Genomic DNA, 17582 nt, shown 5'->3' with positions numbered 1-17582 from the left:
TGGACATTTTCCTCACTGGCCACCAGTGTAAAACAAGGCACTCCTTCCACTGACCACCAGTGTTACAGGGGCATTATTTCCACTGACCACCACTGCAAAGAGGACCTTCTCTTGTTGTCCACCAGTGTGGTGTGGCTAATGAATAATGAGCTGTAGCTATAATCTTTTTTTTTTTTTTTCTTTTTAACAGGGATTCCCTGAGACCTGACTACAATTCTAAGGGATCCTCCATGGTAAAAAGTTTGAGAGAGACTGCTAAAATGGGTCATTTGAGTTGGTCAGGCTGCCGACATCACATCCAAGATGGCGGGGCCAACCATCATTCTCAGCGTCTTTGGATGTCTTTGGGCAACACAGTGGCTAAATGGTTAGCACTTTCGTCTGGCATCACTAGGGTCAATGGTTCGAATCCCAACCACGGCACCACCTGCCTGGAGTTTGCATGTTCTCTCTGTGCCTGCGTGGGTTTCCTCCAGGTACTCTGGATTCCACCCACACAGGGCGGACTGACCATTTGGAAACTCGGGCACTGCCTGAGGGCCTGGGGTCAGTAGGGGTCCCCATGAAATGCCCCTGGTACATTTTTTATAGGCTTTTTTGAGTTTGGGCAAGGACACAGGGGCCCCATGATCCCCTATTGCCGGGGGCCCCATGAGTTGTCAGTCTGCCCCTGCTCCCACACTCCAAAGACATGCTGGTAGGTTAATTGGCTCCTGTCTAAACTGGCCCTAGTATGTGTATGTATGAATGTGAGTTAGGGACCTTAGATTGTACGCCCCTTGAGGGTTAGGGACTGATGTGAATGTACAATATATATGTAAAGTGCTGCGTAAATTGACGGCGCTATATAAGTACCTGAAATAAATAAATGTCTGAACAAGGCAGGCTTTTACATATAACTAACGTGCACATGTTATCTTTTGGGAAGATTCATGTTGAAGGAATCTGTCTGGTGACAACAGGGTCTCTTTAATCACAATGGGTGAAGCAGTATTTGTAAAAAAAAAAGAAAAGAAACAAAAAGTAACTTTCAGGTTTTATTTCAGTTGCTTTTTCTCCATTAAAATTCTTTTCTGATTCTTGTGTTGGCAGGTGGTGGCAGGTAAAGTGCTGCGTAAATTGACGGCGCTATATAGGTACCTGAAATCACAATGGGTGAAGCAGTATTTGTAAAAAAAAAAAAAAAAAAAAGAAACAAAAAGTAACTTTCAGGTTTTATTTCAGTTGCATTTTCTCCATTAAAATTCTTTTCTGATTCTTGTTTTGGCAGGTGGTGTCTTTTCTGACGTTCATCTGTTACATCGTATCGACCGCTGTCAGTCTGATGACCGTCCCTCTCATAGAGTTCCTTTGGGCTCTTTTTACATTTTTTGCATATTCTACTAAACTGAACGAGCAGCTGAAGGGAATCTTGTGGCCTCTGCTGGTAAGTGGTGACGTCATCCTGCAGAATGTAAGAATCCCCTTCTTATAACCAGCCAAGTGACTCTGCAAGAATTGTGTTTCCCCTTTCCTAACCATGGCTTCTCCTTTTCATACAAGCTGTTCCTCCAGTCTACATTGAGTCACAGGAAAAGGTAAAATGGAAAGTTTTTGGTTCTGTGTGGTTGAATCGCATGCTGGCGTTTTGGTGGTTTTCAAAGCTGAAGTTTAATTTTCCTATATTTTGCCAACCTTGGTCATGTCTTTCCCCCTCATCAGGATGCTGATGGAATTTATACCTCATTTTAACTGTTTCCGGGCCATCTGCTTGCACTGTCCTGCAGATTTGCGGATACGGCAATGTACTGGCACGTTGTGCCTACTTCTGGGTATAGGGCATGGGCATGCTCGCCCCCCCCTGCTGTGATTGTACACACTGGGGTGTCTGTTAGGAAGTCCCAGCCAATGATTGACCCTAGGTTCACCTGCGGACCCGTGGGCGTGTGCCATTGTTGGTTTCAGTGGGAGAAATAGTGCCTCATCGTTGGTGTCATTGGGAGGAATAGTACCTCATCGTTGGTGTCATTTGGAAGAATGGTGCCTAATGGTTGGTGTCACTGGGAGGAATAGTGCCCCATCGTTGGTGTCATTTGGAAGAATTATTATTATACAGTATTTATAAAGCGCCAATAGTTCGCTCAGCGCTGTACATTACAAAGGGGGACAGAACATGTGACAGAACAATACCAATACAATGCAACACATGAGGGGATCGAGGGCCCTGCTCTTTCGAGCTTACAATCTAGGAGGGAGGGGATGGTGGTACAGGAGGAGATAGCTGTGGGGGATGGAGTGGTAGGAAGAGTGGAGGAGGTCGGCAGGTTAGCAGGGGGTGGGGTAGGCTTCCCTGAAGAGATGGGTTTTCAGGGTGCGCCTAAAGGAGAGGAGAGTAGGTGATAATCTGATGGGTTGGGGCAGGGAGTTCCAGAGGATGGGTGACACCCTGGAGAAGTCCTGGAGGCGGGCATGGGAGGAGGAGACCAGGGAACTAGAGAGAAGGAGGTCTTGTGAGGAGCGGAGTGTGCATGCTGGGCGGTACTTGGATATTAGGTCAGTGATGTAGTTCGGGGCAGTATGGTGGACGGCTTTGTATGTCAGTGTTAGGATTTTGAATTTGATCCGTTGCGCAATCGGAAGCCAGTGGAGGGATTGGCAGAGGGGGGTGGCGGAGATGGAGCGGTTGGAAAGGTGAATGAGTCTGGCAGCCGTATTCAGGATGGACTGAAGCGGGGATAGCCAGCGGCGAGGCAGGCCAGTGAGGAGGGAGTTGCAGTAGTCGAGTCGTGATATGATGAGGGAGTGGATGAGCTGTTTAGTGGTTTCTGGGGTTAGGAACGTGCGGATTTTGGCGATGTTGCGGAGGTGGAGTCTGCACGAGTTTGTTAAAGATTGGACTTGGGGCTGGAAGGATAGGTTGGAGTCCAGAATGACACCAAGTACTCTGGCCTGCGGGGCGGGTTTGATGGTGGCGTTGTTGGATGTGATGGAGAAGTCAATGGGGGGTGGTGTCCGGGCTGGGGGGAAGACAAGAAACTCGGTTTTGGAGAGGTTCAGTTTAAGGAAGTGGAGTGACATCCAGTCTGATATGTTGCTCAGTAGGTGTGTGAATGGCGCCTAATGGTTGGTGTCATTGGGAGGAATAGTGCCTCATATCAGTGGAAGGAACAGAGCCCCAAGGGCTGGATAAAACCCGGCAGAGGGCCACATCTGGCCCTCTGGCCACAGTTTGGAGACCCCTGATCTAGTAAATATCAGCAGTGCCGGGCATTAATGAGTCCTAGAGCTCTGATTGGCTGCATGCTTTGTAAAAACTGGCGTCCATTGCATTAATACAAAACTATAGTAACTAAAGTCCTTTTTGATGATAACAGTAACATAAATCCATTCCTCATACTTCCAGCAACATGTAACCACCGGCATGTTCATTGGGTTGGCTGCCATTGCCAACATCCTGTTGAAAATGCTAGTTCCCTGGCTGTTCCCAGCTGCAATACTTTCCCACTGACCCAAAACAAGCATGCCTCAAATCACATGTCACAGTATAGAGAATTCCTGATCTGCATGCTGTTTTTGGTTCACTGCCAGCAAAAATATTGAAGCCAGCGGATCAGCATGACAACTAGCAGCCATGTCACATGATCATCTGCGCAATGATTTTTCACCCGTGCCGCCATGTTTACAAGCCAAAGTGGCTCATGTAGGTAACCTGACATGATAAGAACTTAAAGGCTGCCACTGACATCTTCTGCTTCTGAAAATGCCGGGTGCCTGGCTGTGACACTAGCCCTTTAATTTCAGTACTTTGAGACACCGATCAGTGAGAAGTATGCAATATAGGAAAGTCAGATGCCTGTATACTTTTTGCAGGTTTCTGTCTGTTGAAGCCAGAGGATCGAGATGACGACCAGCTAGGTTGCATTTTCAGAAAGAGAAAGTATAGCAGTGGCATCCTTCACAGTTCTCTCATTGCAGGTTTTTTTCAGTGTCCGGACGGATGACACCATGTGTTTATGTAGAAGTCTTGGGAAGTGAAATGATAGCGCTGGCGTGATCATGTGACTTGGCGCATTTCATCCGCACAGAACATCCCGCCACTTGTGTTTGGATGAAAGTGCATTAACCGCGCGCCTGTCCCGGGACGAATGATCTGTGTTTACACATTCACTGACTCATTGTTAACCTAGAGATGTTTCCTGCAGGACTTCATTCGCTGTGTATCGGCCGCCATCATCTACTTCGTGGTGTCTCTTGTAGCCGTGTCCAAATACTCCTGTGCGGCATCCAAAGCTGCTGCGGTAAGTGATCTCCTTCAACCTGAGGATCATTATGTGTCCATTAAATGAAGTCTACTACATGATTGATAGATACAGTAGATGCCCCATTCACACGGGCGTATTGGAGTGTACACCTATGTGGGTGGGTTTCCTCCAGGTACTCCGGTTTCCTTCCGCACTCCAAAGACATGCTGGTAGGTGGTAGGTGGCTAAATGGTTAGCACTTCTGCCTGGCAGGGGTTCCCTGAGACCTGAATAGAATTCTAAGGGATCCTCCATGATAAAAATTTTGAGAGAGACTGCTAAAATGGGTTATTTGAGTTGGTCAGGCTGCCGACATCTCATCCAAGATGGCGGGGCCAACCATCATTCTCTTTGGATGTCTTTGGGCAACATAGTGGCTAAATGGTTAGCACTTCCGTCTGACATCACTAGGGTCGTTGGTTCAAATCCCAACCACAGCACCACCTGCCTGGAGTTTGCATGTAGTGCCTGTGTCAGTTTTCTCCAGCTACTCTGGTTTCCTCCCAAACTCCAAAGACATGCTGATAGTTGAATTGGCTTCTGTCTAAATTGGCCCTAGTATATGTATGAATGTGAGTTAGGGACCTTAGATTGTACACCCCTTGAGTGCACATTCCTGCTTGTGATGGCCTTGTGGAAGAGGCTGACACTGTAACTACTAAAGAGTAAAATGTTCTCATTAGGGTCTCAAAAGGGAGAAAAAAAAGCAGCTCACTGTTGTCCATCCAAAATTGGGAGGAGTTGGCTGCTATGTAATATTTTGTATTTTGCTGCATCGTGACTGATCGCCCCTTTCTGATTTGCAGGTTTTAGGTTTTATAGCAACAATTGTTTTTGCAATAGACTTCTACATTATCTTCAATGACCTCATCAAGTTCCTGAAGAAAGGAGGATCTGAGGAGGAGGAACCACAACGGCAGAAATCAGATGGTAAGTGTTATTGACTATTAAAGTGACTGTAAACCCTCACCTTGTAAAACAACCCAATCAGTTTAAACTAGAAATGAAAGGCAAAACATTTGTGTGTATATATATATAAAAACATTATAAACACATGCCCCCTGTTCCCAGCTGCATAAGACTGTACCGGATTGTCATCCTTTCTGGTGGTACAGCAAGATTAGACAGTCAATAGCTAAAGACCTCCAAACTTGGTGTGACCTTCAGATTATCACAACAACAGTGCATAGAGAGCTTCATGGAATGGGTTTCCATGGCCGAGCAGCTGCATCCAAGCCTTACATCAAGTGCAATGCAAAGCGTCAGATGCCATGGTGTAAAGCACGCCGCCACTGGACTCTAGAGCAACGGAGATGTGCTCTCTGGAGTGACCAATCACGTTTCTCCGTCTGGCAATCTGATGGATGTATCTGGGTTTGGTGGTTGCCAGGAGAACGGTACTTGCCTGATTGCATTGTGCCAAGTGTAAAGTTTGGTGGAGGGGGGGGGATTATGATGTGGGGTTGTTTGTCAGGGGTTGGGCTTGGCCCCCTAGTTCCAGTGAAGGGAACTCTTAAGGCGTCAGCATACCAAGACGTTTTGGACAATTTCATGCCCCCAACTTTGTGGGAAGAGTTTGGGGATGGCCCCTTCCTGTTCCAACATGACTGCACACCAGTTCACAAAGCAAGGTCCATAAAGACATGGATGAGCATGTTTGGGATGGAGGAACTTGACTGGCCTGCACAGAGTCCTGACCTCAACCCCATACAACACCTTTGGGATGAATTAGAGCGGAGACTGTGAGCCAGGCCTCCTCCCCCGACATCAGTGCCTGACCTCACAAATGTGCTTCTGGAAGAATGGTCCAACCTTCCCATAGTCACCCTCCTAAACCTTGTGGACGGCCTTCCCAGGAGAGTTGAAGCTGTTATAGCTGCAAAGGGCGGGGCCAACTCAATATTGAACCCTACGGACTAAGACTGGGAGGCCATTAAAGTTCATGTGCGTGTAAAGGCCGGCCGACCAATACTTTTTGAATATAGTGCATACAGTAGCACTCTTCAAAAGACAGGGATTCTTTAGTTTGCAATAAAAGCCTTAGAGACAGTTTAACACTTTTCAAAAGTAGGTTTAATAATGAAAAGGTCTAAATGGTGCCAATAAAATATTTACAGAAAAAAGGTGTTATAATGAAATAAAGAAACCATAAAGCAACAGACAATTAAGAAGGAGCTGAAAATGGAGAATATGTGCAAATCCCTTGGTGTTGCCAGAGTTCAGTCAATAAACAAGGTGTCATCGGTGTCAAGGTGTCTCATAACTTGACAGATGTTCCTTCATTGATGGTAAAAGGAGAGATTGACCACAGCTCCTGCCATTTCCTTTTTTTGTGATATCAATGGGGTGTTGACAGTGACCATCTGCCCAATTATCTGGTTTAAGGGGTGGGTGTTGGGAGGTCACCATGTTTATGACCAAGTCCCAAATACAGTTTTCTAGAAGTATTTATATTACTGTATTTATATTTGTAATTATTTATTATATTTATATTACTGAATACCTACCATTTACAGTCTGCTACCATGCAGATTTTTGTCCAGCATGAATTTAGCTTCAAAATGGATATAAATATGGCAGGTCTTGGACATTCATTTCTGATAGGAGTGGTGTGGAGGCATAATCCACTCTGCTACCTCCTAGCATAGGGATGTTTAGGTTCAAAATGCTACCCGATAACTGAGAGAAGGAAATAACGCCTTACTATGGCTGTGCCTATTGTATTTCATAAGTTATGGGGCATGCTGAATTTTTAGAATCTTGGCTGATAATCTATCAGACATGTGTATTCCACAGCCTCCCACTAAGGAATTTATGACCCAATGTCTGTTAGTTCTCCAGACTGCTCAAGCTGCCAAGGGTAACAGTTTTATTATGGTTTCTAGCCTGAAGTTGTGGATTGAGTAATGGGAGAGGTCTGTGTGTCTGATCAATGGATTGATCCTGGCATCAGTTAACAGTTTGTGTATTGCACCAGAGGCTTCCTGGGGAGGGGGGGGGGTGAAGAGCAGGTAACCAATGCTGCTATTCACCAAATTGTGTCACAAACTGTCATTACTATTATTATTATACAGTATTTATAAAGCGCCAATAGTTTGCTCAGTGCTGTACATTACAAAGGGGGACAGAACATGTGACAGAACAATACCAATACAATGCAAAACATGAGGGGTTCGAGGGCCCTGCTCCTTGGAGCTTACAATCTAGGAGGGAGGGGATGGTGGCACAGGAGGAGATAGCTGTGGGGGATGGAGTGGTAGGAAGAGTGGAGGAGGTCGGCAAGTTAGCAGGGGGTGGGGTAGGCTTCCCTGAAGAGATGGGTTTTCAGGGTGTGCCTAAAGGAGAGGAGAGTAGGTGATAATCTGATGGGTTGGGGCAGGGAGTTCCAGAGGATGGGTGACACCCTGGAGAAGTCCTGGAGGCGGGCATGGGAGGAGGAGACCAGGGAACTAGAGAGAAGGAGGTCTTGTGAGGAGCGGAGTGTGCGTGCTGGGCGGTACTTGGCTATTAGGTCAGTGATGTAGTTCGGGGCAGTATGGTGGACGGCTTTGTACGTCAGTGTTAGGATTTTGAATTTGATCCGTTGCGCAATCGGAAGCCAGTGGAGGGATTGGCAGAGGGGGGTGGCGGAAACGGAGCGGTTGGAAAGGTGAATGAGTCTGGCAGCCATATTCAGGATCTACTGAAGCGGGGATAGCCAGCGGCGAGGCAGGCCAGTGAGGAGGGAGTTGCAGTAGTCGAGTCGTGATATGATGAGGGAGTGGATGAGCTGTTTAGTGGTTTCTGGGGTTAGGAACGTGCGGATTTTGGCGATGTTGCGGAGGTGGAGTCTGCATGAGTTTGTTAAAGATTGGACTTGGGGCTGGAAGGATAGGTTGGAGTCCAGAATGACACCAAGTACTCTGGCCTGCGGGGCGGGTTTGATGGTGACGTTGTTGGACATGATGGAGAAGTCAATGGGGGGTGGTGTCCGGGCTGGGGGGAAGACAATGGCTGCAATCTGTACAACATGGCATCCTTGCCCATTCACACAACTTGTGAGGGTTCAGTACGCATTCCCATTACACTACCTACTATACCAGGAGACAGAGAATCCAGAGCCAAGGGAGCCATGCCATGTTTGGCCTTGTGGAAGGAGATCAAGCAGAGGTATAGCTTCAAACCTTGGGGTCCTACAGAAGAATTTTGATGGTACCCCATTGTGCTTAGGCCACACCTGGAACGCTTTACCCATAAAAACCTCTTTAGCTTTCTCCTCATTCCTGCTCCCTCGCTTTTAAAGAATTGGGTGTTGTTTATGGCCTAGCTCAGAATGGCATTGGACCAAGCTGCCTCCTGGGATCCTCCACCATGTGCTGCTGAGTGCATGCGCACCATGAGATTTTGCATTTATGCAGATATGGCAAAGACCTGCAGCACATCTGTGTACACGGGGTTTCTGCACCCCAACAAAAAAGCCACAGAGCACCCACAAGCTTCACCGTCAAAAACCACACGTGTGCAAAATGCCACATACATGTGCAGATATCTGGCAGGTCTTTAGATCTTCTACACATCTGAGCACATTCAAGATAATAAAAGATGGTGATGCTGAAGAGGTGCAAGTAATCTTGAATATTTGTTACTACCTTTCCACCATGGGGAGAAATAGTTTATTAGCAAATGGATGACTGTGCTGGGCTGGGTGGGTGGATGGGTGTGTGGGTGGGTAGGGAGATGTCCCTCCAGTCAGTTGTGCCCAATGGTGGATACTGGCGGTAAACCCTCTTAGGATTTGGGCTGCTGCCTTTCTGGTACGGCCTTAAGGTCGTTTCCACATGTACACTTGGAGTAATAGGAAAGAAGGCACGCCTGATGTCCACAAGAATGCACTTTGCTGGCAGATTAGGAGGCATTTTTTGAGAACAACAAGTACATCAAACCAACTTGTTTCGGGAGAAAAGACTCTCCCTTCTTCAGGGCTTTTGCTGCACACTAATCAATGGGAAAGATTCCCATGCCAGAGGAAAACCACTCTGTCAGTTTCTCCTCCGAAACCTGGAAAATATATAACTGGCATGGGAATCTTTTCCATTTAATAGTGTGCAGCAACAGCCCTGAAGAAGGGAGAGTCCTTTGTCCCGAAACGTGTTGGTTTGATGTACTTGTCGTTATTCTCAATAAATACCTCTTAATCTGTCATCAAAAGTGCATTCTTTTGGACATCAAGTGCTCCATTTTTCCTAATATTCCAAATCTTGGAAAACATATGGCAGGGAAACCGCCTGCTGCCCGCTAAAGAGCTCATCCTTTAACCCCTTCACGCCGGCGCCTCCTGGCCCTTTAAGGGTTTCAGAAGCTGGGAGATGGGGCGGGGTTTAGGGTCATGTGACCGCCTTGACACGCCGTCACATGACCGAGAAAGGTCCCGATCGAAAGAGGAAATCGGGACCTTTCCATGAGTACCAGACATGTGTGCTGGGAGCGCGCAGGGTGCGCGCTCTCAGCACATATGTTCTTTTTTAATAGAATACAAATTTGCTCAGCGTCTAGGCCCAGACGCCGGGAGGCAGCACATTTGCGTTCGGCTGGCGTGAAGAGGTTAACATTAACATCAGCCAACCAGAGTGCAGGGCCATACACATGTGTAGGCATCAAGGTGAAGATGTCGGTCTTTTCCTTGGACAGGGAGGTAAAGGAAATAGAAGCGCGTAGCTGCGGTGATCACTGGCTGTGTGAACAGGCACTAATAGCTGCAGCCACCGACAGCCTGTCACTGCAGTGTTTGGACTTGACGACTGCTGCTATCTGCATGCGCCTGTCAATCCCAGTAGCAGAAATCAATAAAATCCCGATGCTGCAATTGGCAGCGTGGCAAAACGTCCATGTGAATGGGGTCTAAAGCTTTTCTGAAAATGTAGAGGTAGTAACATGACACAGGACCCAGGAAGGGTGGGCGGTGGGTGTGGTTTGGGGATGGGGGGCCCCGCCGGCCCCATAGCAGCCACTTATGTTCTTGTGCTGGAGATATATTTCCTTTACTGATTCTCAGGTTTATTGGAACTTTACACACAATTTATAATAGAATGCAAGGTGACGTGTGAATAGTAACCATGACTAGTAAGACCTCTTTATCCCCCTAATGACGAAGGTCCAGGCTAATCTCCGTGCCTGAAACCAGTTTTGCAAGTTTGGCCTGTGATAGTAACATGGTCGGTGTCAGCGAAGTACTTCGTGTGTCCGGGTGACTCTGCCAGACTCTGGCTGTGTGATGTGTGGTGGAGGAGACACACGGGAAGGCATTTGTTCTTTACACTTACTGGAAGATACTGGCCTGGACTATGGTCACACTATGAACCGTAAATGGCATACCGATACTTACTATTCAAATGGAATGGAATTTATTTATTTGTATGATGAAATGCTGATTGATGTATTTATTTATTAATTCTGTTATTTGCACCTGCATGTTATGGTATATAAAGGTATCACTTACTGATATCATTGTGGAAGCACACCTATTCACTCTGAGATTGGGGAACTATCCCGCCCACTGATACCAACAATGGGGCACTATTCTTCCCACTGACACCAACGATGGGGCACTATTCCTCCCACTAAAACCATTGATGGGGCACTATTCCTCCCACTGATACCAATGATGGGGCACTATTCCTTCCACTAAAACCATTGATGGGGCACTATTCCTTCCACTGACACCAACAATGGGGCACTATTCCTCCCACTGACACCAACGATGGGGCATTATTCCTCCCACTGACACCAACAATGGGGCACTATTCCTTCCACTAATACCATTGATAGGGCACTATTCCTCCCATTAAAATCAATGATGGGGCACTACTTCTCCCACTGACTCCAATGATGGGGCACTATTCCTTCCACTAATACCATTGATGGGGCACTACTTCTCCCACTGACACCAATGATGGGGCATTATTCCTCCCTCTGATACAAATGATGGGGCACTATTCCTCCCACTGACACCAACGATGCGGTACTATTCCTCCCACTGAAAGCAATGATGGGGCACTATTCCTCCCACTGACATCAATGATGGGGCACTATTCCTCCCATTAATATCAATGATGGGGCACTATTCCTCCCACTGAAATCAATGATGGGGAACTATTCCTCCCACTGACACCAATGATGAGGCACTATTCCTCCCACTGACACCAATGATAAGGCACTATTCCTCCCACTGACACCAATGATGAGGCACTATTCTTCCCACTAATACCAATGATGGGGCACTATTCCTCCTACTGACATTAACGATGGGGCACTCTTTCTCTTATTAATATCAACTATGGGGCACTATTCCTCCCACTGACACCAAGGATGGGGCACTATTCCTCCCACTGACACCAATGATGGGGCACTATTCCTCTCACTGACACCAATGATGGGGCACTATTCCTCCCACTGGCACCAATGATGGGGCACTATTCCTCCCACTGGCACCAATGATGGGGCACTATTCCTCCCACTGACACCAATGATGGGGCACTATTCCTCCCACTGACACCAATGATGGGGCACTATTCCTCCCATTGACACCAGTGATGGGGTACTATTCCTCCCACTGACACCAATGATGGGGCACTATTCCTCCCACTGACACCAATGATGGGGCACTATTCCTCCCACTGACAACAGTGATTGGGCACTATTCCTCCCACTGACATCAATGATGGGGTACTATTCCTCCCACTGACACCAATGATGGGGCACTATTCCTCCCACTGACACCAATGATGGGGCACTATTCCTCCCACTGACACCAATGATGGGGCACTATTCCTTCCACTGACACCAATGATGGGGCACTATTCATCCCACTGACATCAATGATGGGGCACCTTTCCTAACACTGACAACAAGGGTTGGGCACTATTCCTCCCCCTAATATCAATGATGGTGCAGGCACTATCCCTCCCACTGACACCAACAATGGGGCACTATTCCTCCTACCATTACCAATGATGGGGGGGGCATTTTTATCACCTATTGGCCATAGTGAAGGACAATAAACTGGCCCTTTGTTTAAAAACCTTGGAGACCCTTATTTCATATCAGGGGTCTCCACACTTTTCAAAAAAGGGCCAGCATACTGTCCTTCAGACTTTAGGAGGGCCGGATTAGGGCCAGTGAGGATAGAAAATGTCCCAGGCCCAGCATCAGTGAGCATAAACATGGCCTCAGGGTTGTTGGTCACTAGGAGGAGGAGTGCCCCGCCATTGGTATTAGTGGGAAGAATGGTACACCACCATTGGTTTCATGGGAAGAAATACTGCCCCATTGTTGGTCTCAGTTGAAGGAATAGTGCCCCAAGGGCCGGAAAGGGTAGCAAAGGGCCACATCTGGCCCTCGGGCTGCAGTTTGGAGACCCCCGGTTTAGATTGTAAGCTCTTATTACCAGAGCTCTCCTATAGATTTGTATTGTAACTGTACTGTCACCCTTTATTTTGTAAAGTGCTGTGCAGACTGTTGGGGCCATTTAATTCCGGAATAATAATAATATAAGAGAGGGAAATCTCTGTGATGGAGATCTGGATAGCAGCAAAAACACGAAAAGTGTTAAAAGCGTGAGTTTTTCAGCTTATTTTAGCGTTTACTGGCATTTTGATGCGATTAGCTGCGTTTGCATTTTTTGTTTTATGAAAAAAACATTTTTTTATTTGGTCAAACAAATGTCCAAAAACACCAGTTTGCTGCGTTTTTCAGCGTTCGAGAGTTTTTACAGCTAAAGAACTCCTCTAGAAACCCGCTAGTTCTGGTGTTTTTTTCCAGCCAAAAATCGTTGCTTAGTCTATGTGTGAATGGACACATGGGAGAACATGCTGGGGGGTTTACTGGCTTTAGATTAAAAAAAACAAAAGAAGCCAAATACAGCCGCTGTAAAAACATCCCGTGTGCATGAAGACTTAAGTGAAATGAGATCTTGTTTCCTGGATTGTTCTGGGTGTTGGTGTTCCTCTGCTAGGAGATCTGTCAGTGTTCTCCGGTAATCAGAGTCAGCTGCACGTCCTGCCTCTGCTCTCCGAGGGTGACCTGATCCATTCAGGAAATGATGCTGCAAGGATGAAACTATGGCACGCATGACACAGAAGAAAACAGGAAATTGTGTAGAAAGTACAGGCCGGGCCGCTAACTCGTGTCTCATGTCAGATTATTATGTAAGGACTCCCCAACACCAGCAGCTGAATATTTAATTTGCACCCATGCAGTGGGGCCTGTGCCTGCACTGCATGGGTTAATGGCTCGTTTTGTTTAGGGGCGCACCGGAAGGCTATATCTACCTGATCCTTCGGAAAACTGCGCTCCCCCACGTCCAGCGGTGGACTGCTCCCTCAACTCTCACGAGCAGAGCCGGTCTATGAGCGCGATGACGTCAGGAACAGTCCATTCTAGCGTGCACGGGGGGCAGGAGCGGTGGGGACCGGTCTTGCGCTTGGAGGATTTACAGATTAGGTAAGTATATCTCCGCTCTGAAATCCTCTAGACAAAAATTAGCTGTTAACCCATGCAGTGCTGGCACAGCTCCACTGCAAGGGAGAAAAATACTTTTGCCCGGAATTCTTTAACACAGGTGATGAGGAGGTGCCATATCACCTCTGAAAAACAGTCCAGTGATGATCGCTTTAGGGTGCCTTCACACTGAGGAGTTTTTGAAGCGTTTTTGCTGTAAAACAAGTGCCTGAAAAGCTCAAGAAAAACACTTCCCTATATACAGGATCTCACATTTGTGTAAATATTTGATTCTATCTTTTCATGTGACAACACTGAAGAAATGACACTTTGGTACAATGTGATGTAGTCAGTGTACAGCTTGTATAACATGTAAATTTGCTGTCGCCTCAAAATAACTCAACACACAGCCATTCATGTCTAAACCGCTGGCAACAAAAGTGAGTCCACCCCTTAGTGACAAGGTCCAAATTGGGCCCAATTAGCCATTTTCCCTCCCCGGTGTCATGTGACTGGTTAGTATTACAAGGTCTCAGGTGTGAATGGGGAGCAGGTGTGTTCAATTTGGTGTGATCGCTCGCACTCTCTCATACTGGTCACTGGAAGTTCAACATGGCACCTCATGGCACAGCTGCACCAGATTCTGAGTGAACTAGCTTTAGTAAATCCCCCATCCACAATGTCTATGAAGGAAATCAGCAATAGGCAGCAATATTGGGCAGCACAGTGGCTAAATGGTTAGCACTTCCACCTTGCAGCACTAAGGTCATTGGTTCAAATCCCAACCACGGCACCACCTGCCTGGAGTTTACATGTTCTCCCTGTGACTGTGTGGGTTTCCTCTGGGTACTCCGGTTTCCTCCCACACTCCAAGGACATGCTGGTAGCTTAATTGGATCCTGTTTAAATTTGCCCTAGTATGTATTTATGTTAGTTACGGACCTTATACACCCATTGAGGGTTAGGGACTGATGTGAATATATATATGTAAAGCGCTGCGTATATATTGACAGTGCTGTATAAGTACCTGTAATAAATAAATAATATGTTTCCATTTCAAATTTGTTTTGGATTTCATTTTCAAAGTCATTTCAAATCCGATTCGAATTTGGCTGAAATTTAGTTTCTTTAGTTCGGATTCGTTTAAATTCATTACTAATATAATTAGTATTCAGATCCATCCAAATCTCCGAATAACAAAAATTTTGTCTGAATTTCGATCCGGAGCAAAACAAATCGCACACGTCTAGTGTTCAATGAAGAATTTTTATTTAATCCACTGAAAACTGTCCTGTGTGACCCGTCTATCAGATTTCCTCTGCATTCATTTTATGTAAAGTAGCCTTATTACTATGGGAGTGCCAGGGGGCCACTGCTGACCTTCTCCTGAAAATGACAGTTGCCTGGCTGTTATGGTACTTCAGTCCTGTCCGAGTCACTGAGCCGCCAGCATGTGCAGAGTACTAGGTGTAATCCTAGACTCCCATCTGTTCTATCACCCCCAAATCTAATCACTGTCCAAATCTTGTAGACTTCACCTCCGCAACATCTCCAAGACACGCCCGTTCCTAACCTCGGAAACCAATAAGCAACTTATTCACTCCCTGATTATCTCTCTCCTTGACTATTGTAACTCCCTCCTCATTGGCTGACCTCATCGCAGGCTATCCCCTCTTCAGTCTATCATGAGTGCTGCTGCCAGACTCATCCACCTTACTAACCGTTCCATATCTGCCATCCCTCTCTGCCAATCCCTCCACTGGCTTCCCATTCAGTGTCCTCCACCCCTCTCTGCCAATCACTCCACTGGCCTCCATTCAGTGTCCTCCATCCCTCTCTGCCAATCCCTCCACTGGCTTCCCATTCAGTGTCCTCCACCCCTCTCTGCCAATCCCTCCACTGGCCTCCATTCAGTGTCCTCCATCCCTCTCTGCCAATCCCTCCACTGGCTTCCCATTCAGTGTCCTCCACCCCTCTCTGCCAATCCCTCCACTGGCTTCCCATTCAGTGTCCTCCACCCCTCTCTGCCAATCCCTCCACTGGCCTCCATTCAGTGTCCTCCATCCCTCTCTGCCAATCCCTCCACTGGCTTCCCAATCAGTGTCCTCCATCCCTCTCTGCCAATCCCTCCACTGGCTTCCCATTGCCCAACAAATAAAATTAAAAACATTAACAGTCACATATAAATCCATTTATAACTTTTCCCCAAATTACATCACCAATCTTGTCTCCAAATATCACCCAAACCGTCCTCTCCGCTCCTCGCACAACCTCCTGCTCTCTAGCTCCCTTGTCTGCTCCTCCCATGCATGTCTCCAGGACTTGTTCGGAGCCTCCCCCCATCCTCTGGAACTCTCTACCCCAATCTATCGCCTACTCTGCTCACTTTTAGGCGATCTCTGAAAACCTATCTCTTCTGGGAAGTCTATCCTGCCTTCAGCTAATAATGGAATCTTTTATTCCTCCTACCAGTCCATCCCCCACAGTTATTACCTTTTGTACCACTAGCCCCTCCCTCTTAGATTGTAAGCTCCAAGGATCAGGGCCCTCCTAGCCCTCTTGTATTGAACTGTGTTGTTGCTGTTTTGTCTCCCTTTGTATTGTAAAGTGCTGAGCAAACTGTTGGCGCTATATAAATCCTGTATAATAATAATAATGTGCAGATCAGGAAGGCCAGAAGTCCATCCCAGCATGCTTCATCCAGGTCATCGACTTCCGCCGCCATTGGATCAGCATGTCAGGCAGGCATCTGTGATTTTCAGCCATAGCAGTTAATGTTTCTCCTTTCAAAGACGCGGCCGGCTCTTCCCACAATCCTTTGTGTTACAGTGAAATGTTTTTGAGGCCCCAGCTGGCAGCCACATGTTCCTCTTCAAAGTCAGCGGTTCCCCAGAGTGTATATTTTATATCCCGCATTCACATAAACCGAAGGTGACCTTGTCTTTACCTTGTAGATGACGACTTTGACTCCGATTCCGACTGAGCGAACTTTCCTCGCCTGCCAGAGGCCGTGCTATGTCTGCGTGCCACGAGGAGGAGGTGATGTCTCCATCGCACCTACCGCTGTGAATTGTCATCCCGACATCCGAAAACACAAACTGCTTTTTTTTATATATATTCCATCAGAAGGACAACTCACAACTGTGATTTTTTGTTTTTTTTTTAAGGAGGAACTCCGCTCCGATCAGACGGTGGGATCATGTTTAGAAATGAATAGCTGTTTAAATCATGGGATTTGATTTATCTCTTTTTTTCACCTCTTTCCTTTCAATGGGAGAGAAGCAAATATTCAGCCTAGAGCGACAATCTGAAGAATTGTGTCTATGTCTGCCCCTTAGCTTGCCTGATAGACGAATGAATTTAAGAATGAACCCCAATATCATGTCCTGGGGGCTCCACCCCAATAAATATCGAATTCCAGTGGGAACAGCAGGTAAAAGAGACTATTTAATGTAGCTGGGAGACCAGAGATAGTGACCATTATACATACACACAAGTATTCATACAGTTTGATGGTACTGGATTTATACGAGCAAGGATTACAAAACAGGAATGACGCACCCGATCTTCAGCTGGTCATGCTGGATGTGGGAGGGGGTAGCCTTTCCTGGGTGGTGGGGATAGGGGGCATGCATTTCTGGTGGGATTTCTGGTGCCATTGGCGAGGAGGGACCCCAGGGAGGTATTTATAGAGGCGCGCTGATTCCCACCCTATGTGATGATAATTCAGGTGATAATGAAAGCCCCTATATGTGAGGTGATACTCCATATGTCTAGATCAGGGGTCTCCAAACTGTATCCTGGGGGGCAGGTGGCCCTTTGCTTGCC

The 17582-nt window shown here is 46.9% G+C and overlaps 1 protein-coding gene across 1 annotated transcript in view; it reads left to right on the top strand.

Annotated features, from left to right (window-relative positions):
* CMTM3 (CKLF like MARVEL transmembrane domain containing 3) overlaps positions 1 to 17181 on the top strand; it is a 29240-nt gene extending 12059 nt beyond the window's left edge. The window contains exons 2-5 of the mRNA XM_089661410.1: positions 1271 to 1426; positions 4182 to 4277; positions 5087 to 5210; positions 16709 to 17181. Coding sequence (XP_089517536.1) covers positions 1271 to 1426; positions 4182 to 4277; positions 5087 to 5210; positions 16709 to 16737 — 405 coding nt within the window. The 3' untranslated portion in view covers positions 16738 to 17181. The remainder of the gene's footprint in view (positions 1 to 1270; positions 1427 to 4181; positions 4278 to 5086; positions 5211 to 16708) is intronic.
* Positions 17182 to 17582: the final 401 nt, after the last annotated feature.

The sequence above is a fragment of the Staurois parvus genome, unplaced genomic scaffold, assembly GCF_062004578.1.
Source record: "Staurois parvus isolate SC_StPar_1 unplaced genomic scaffold, SC_StPar_1.0 ptg001334l, whole genome shotgun sequence".
Lineage (NCBI taxonomy): Eukaryota > Metazoa > Chordata > Amphibia > Anura > Ranidae > Staurois > Staurois parvus.
The sequence above is the reverse complement of the archived record's forward strand: the minus strand, read 5'-3'. Positions and strand labels throughout refer to the sequence as shown.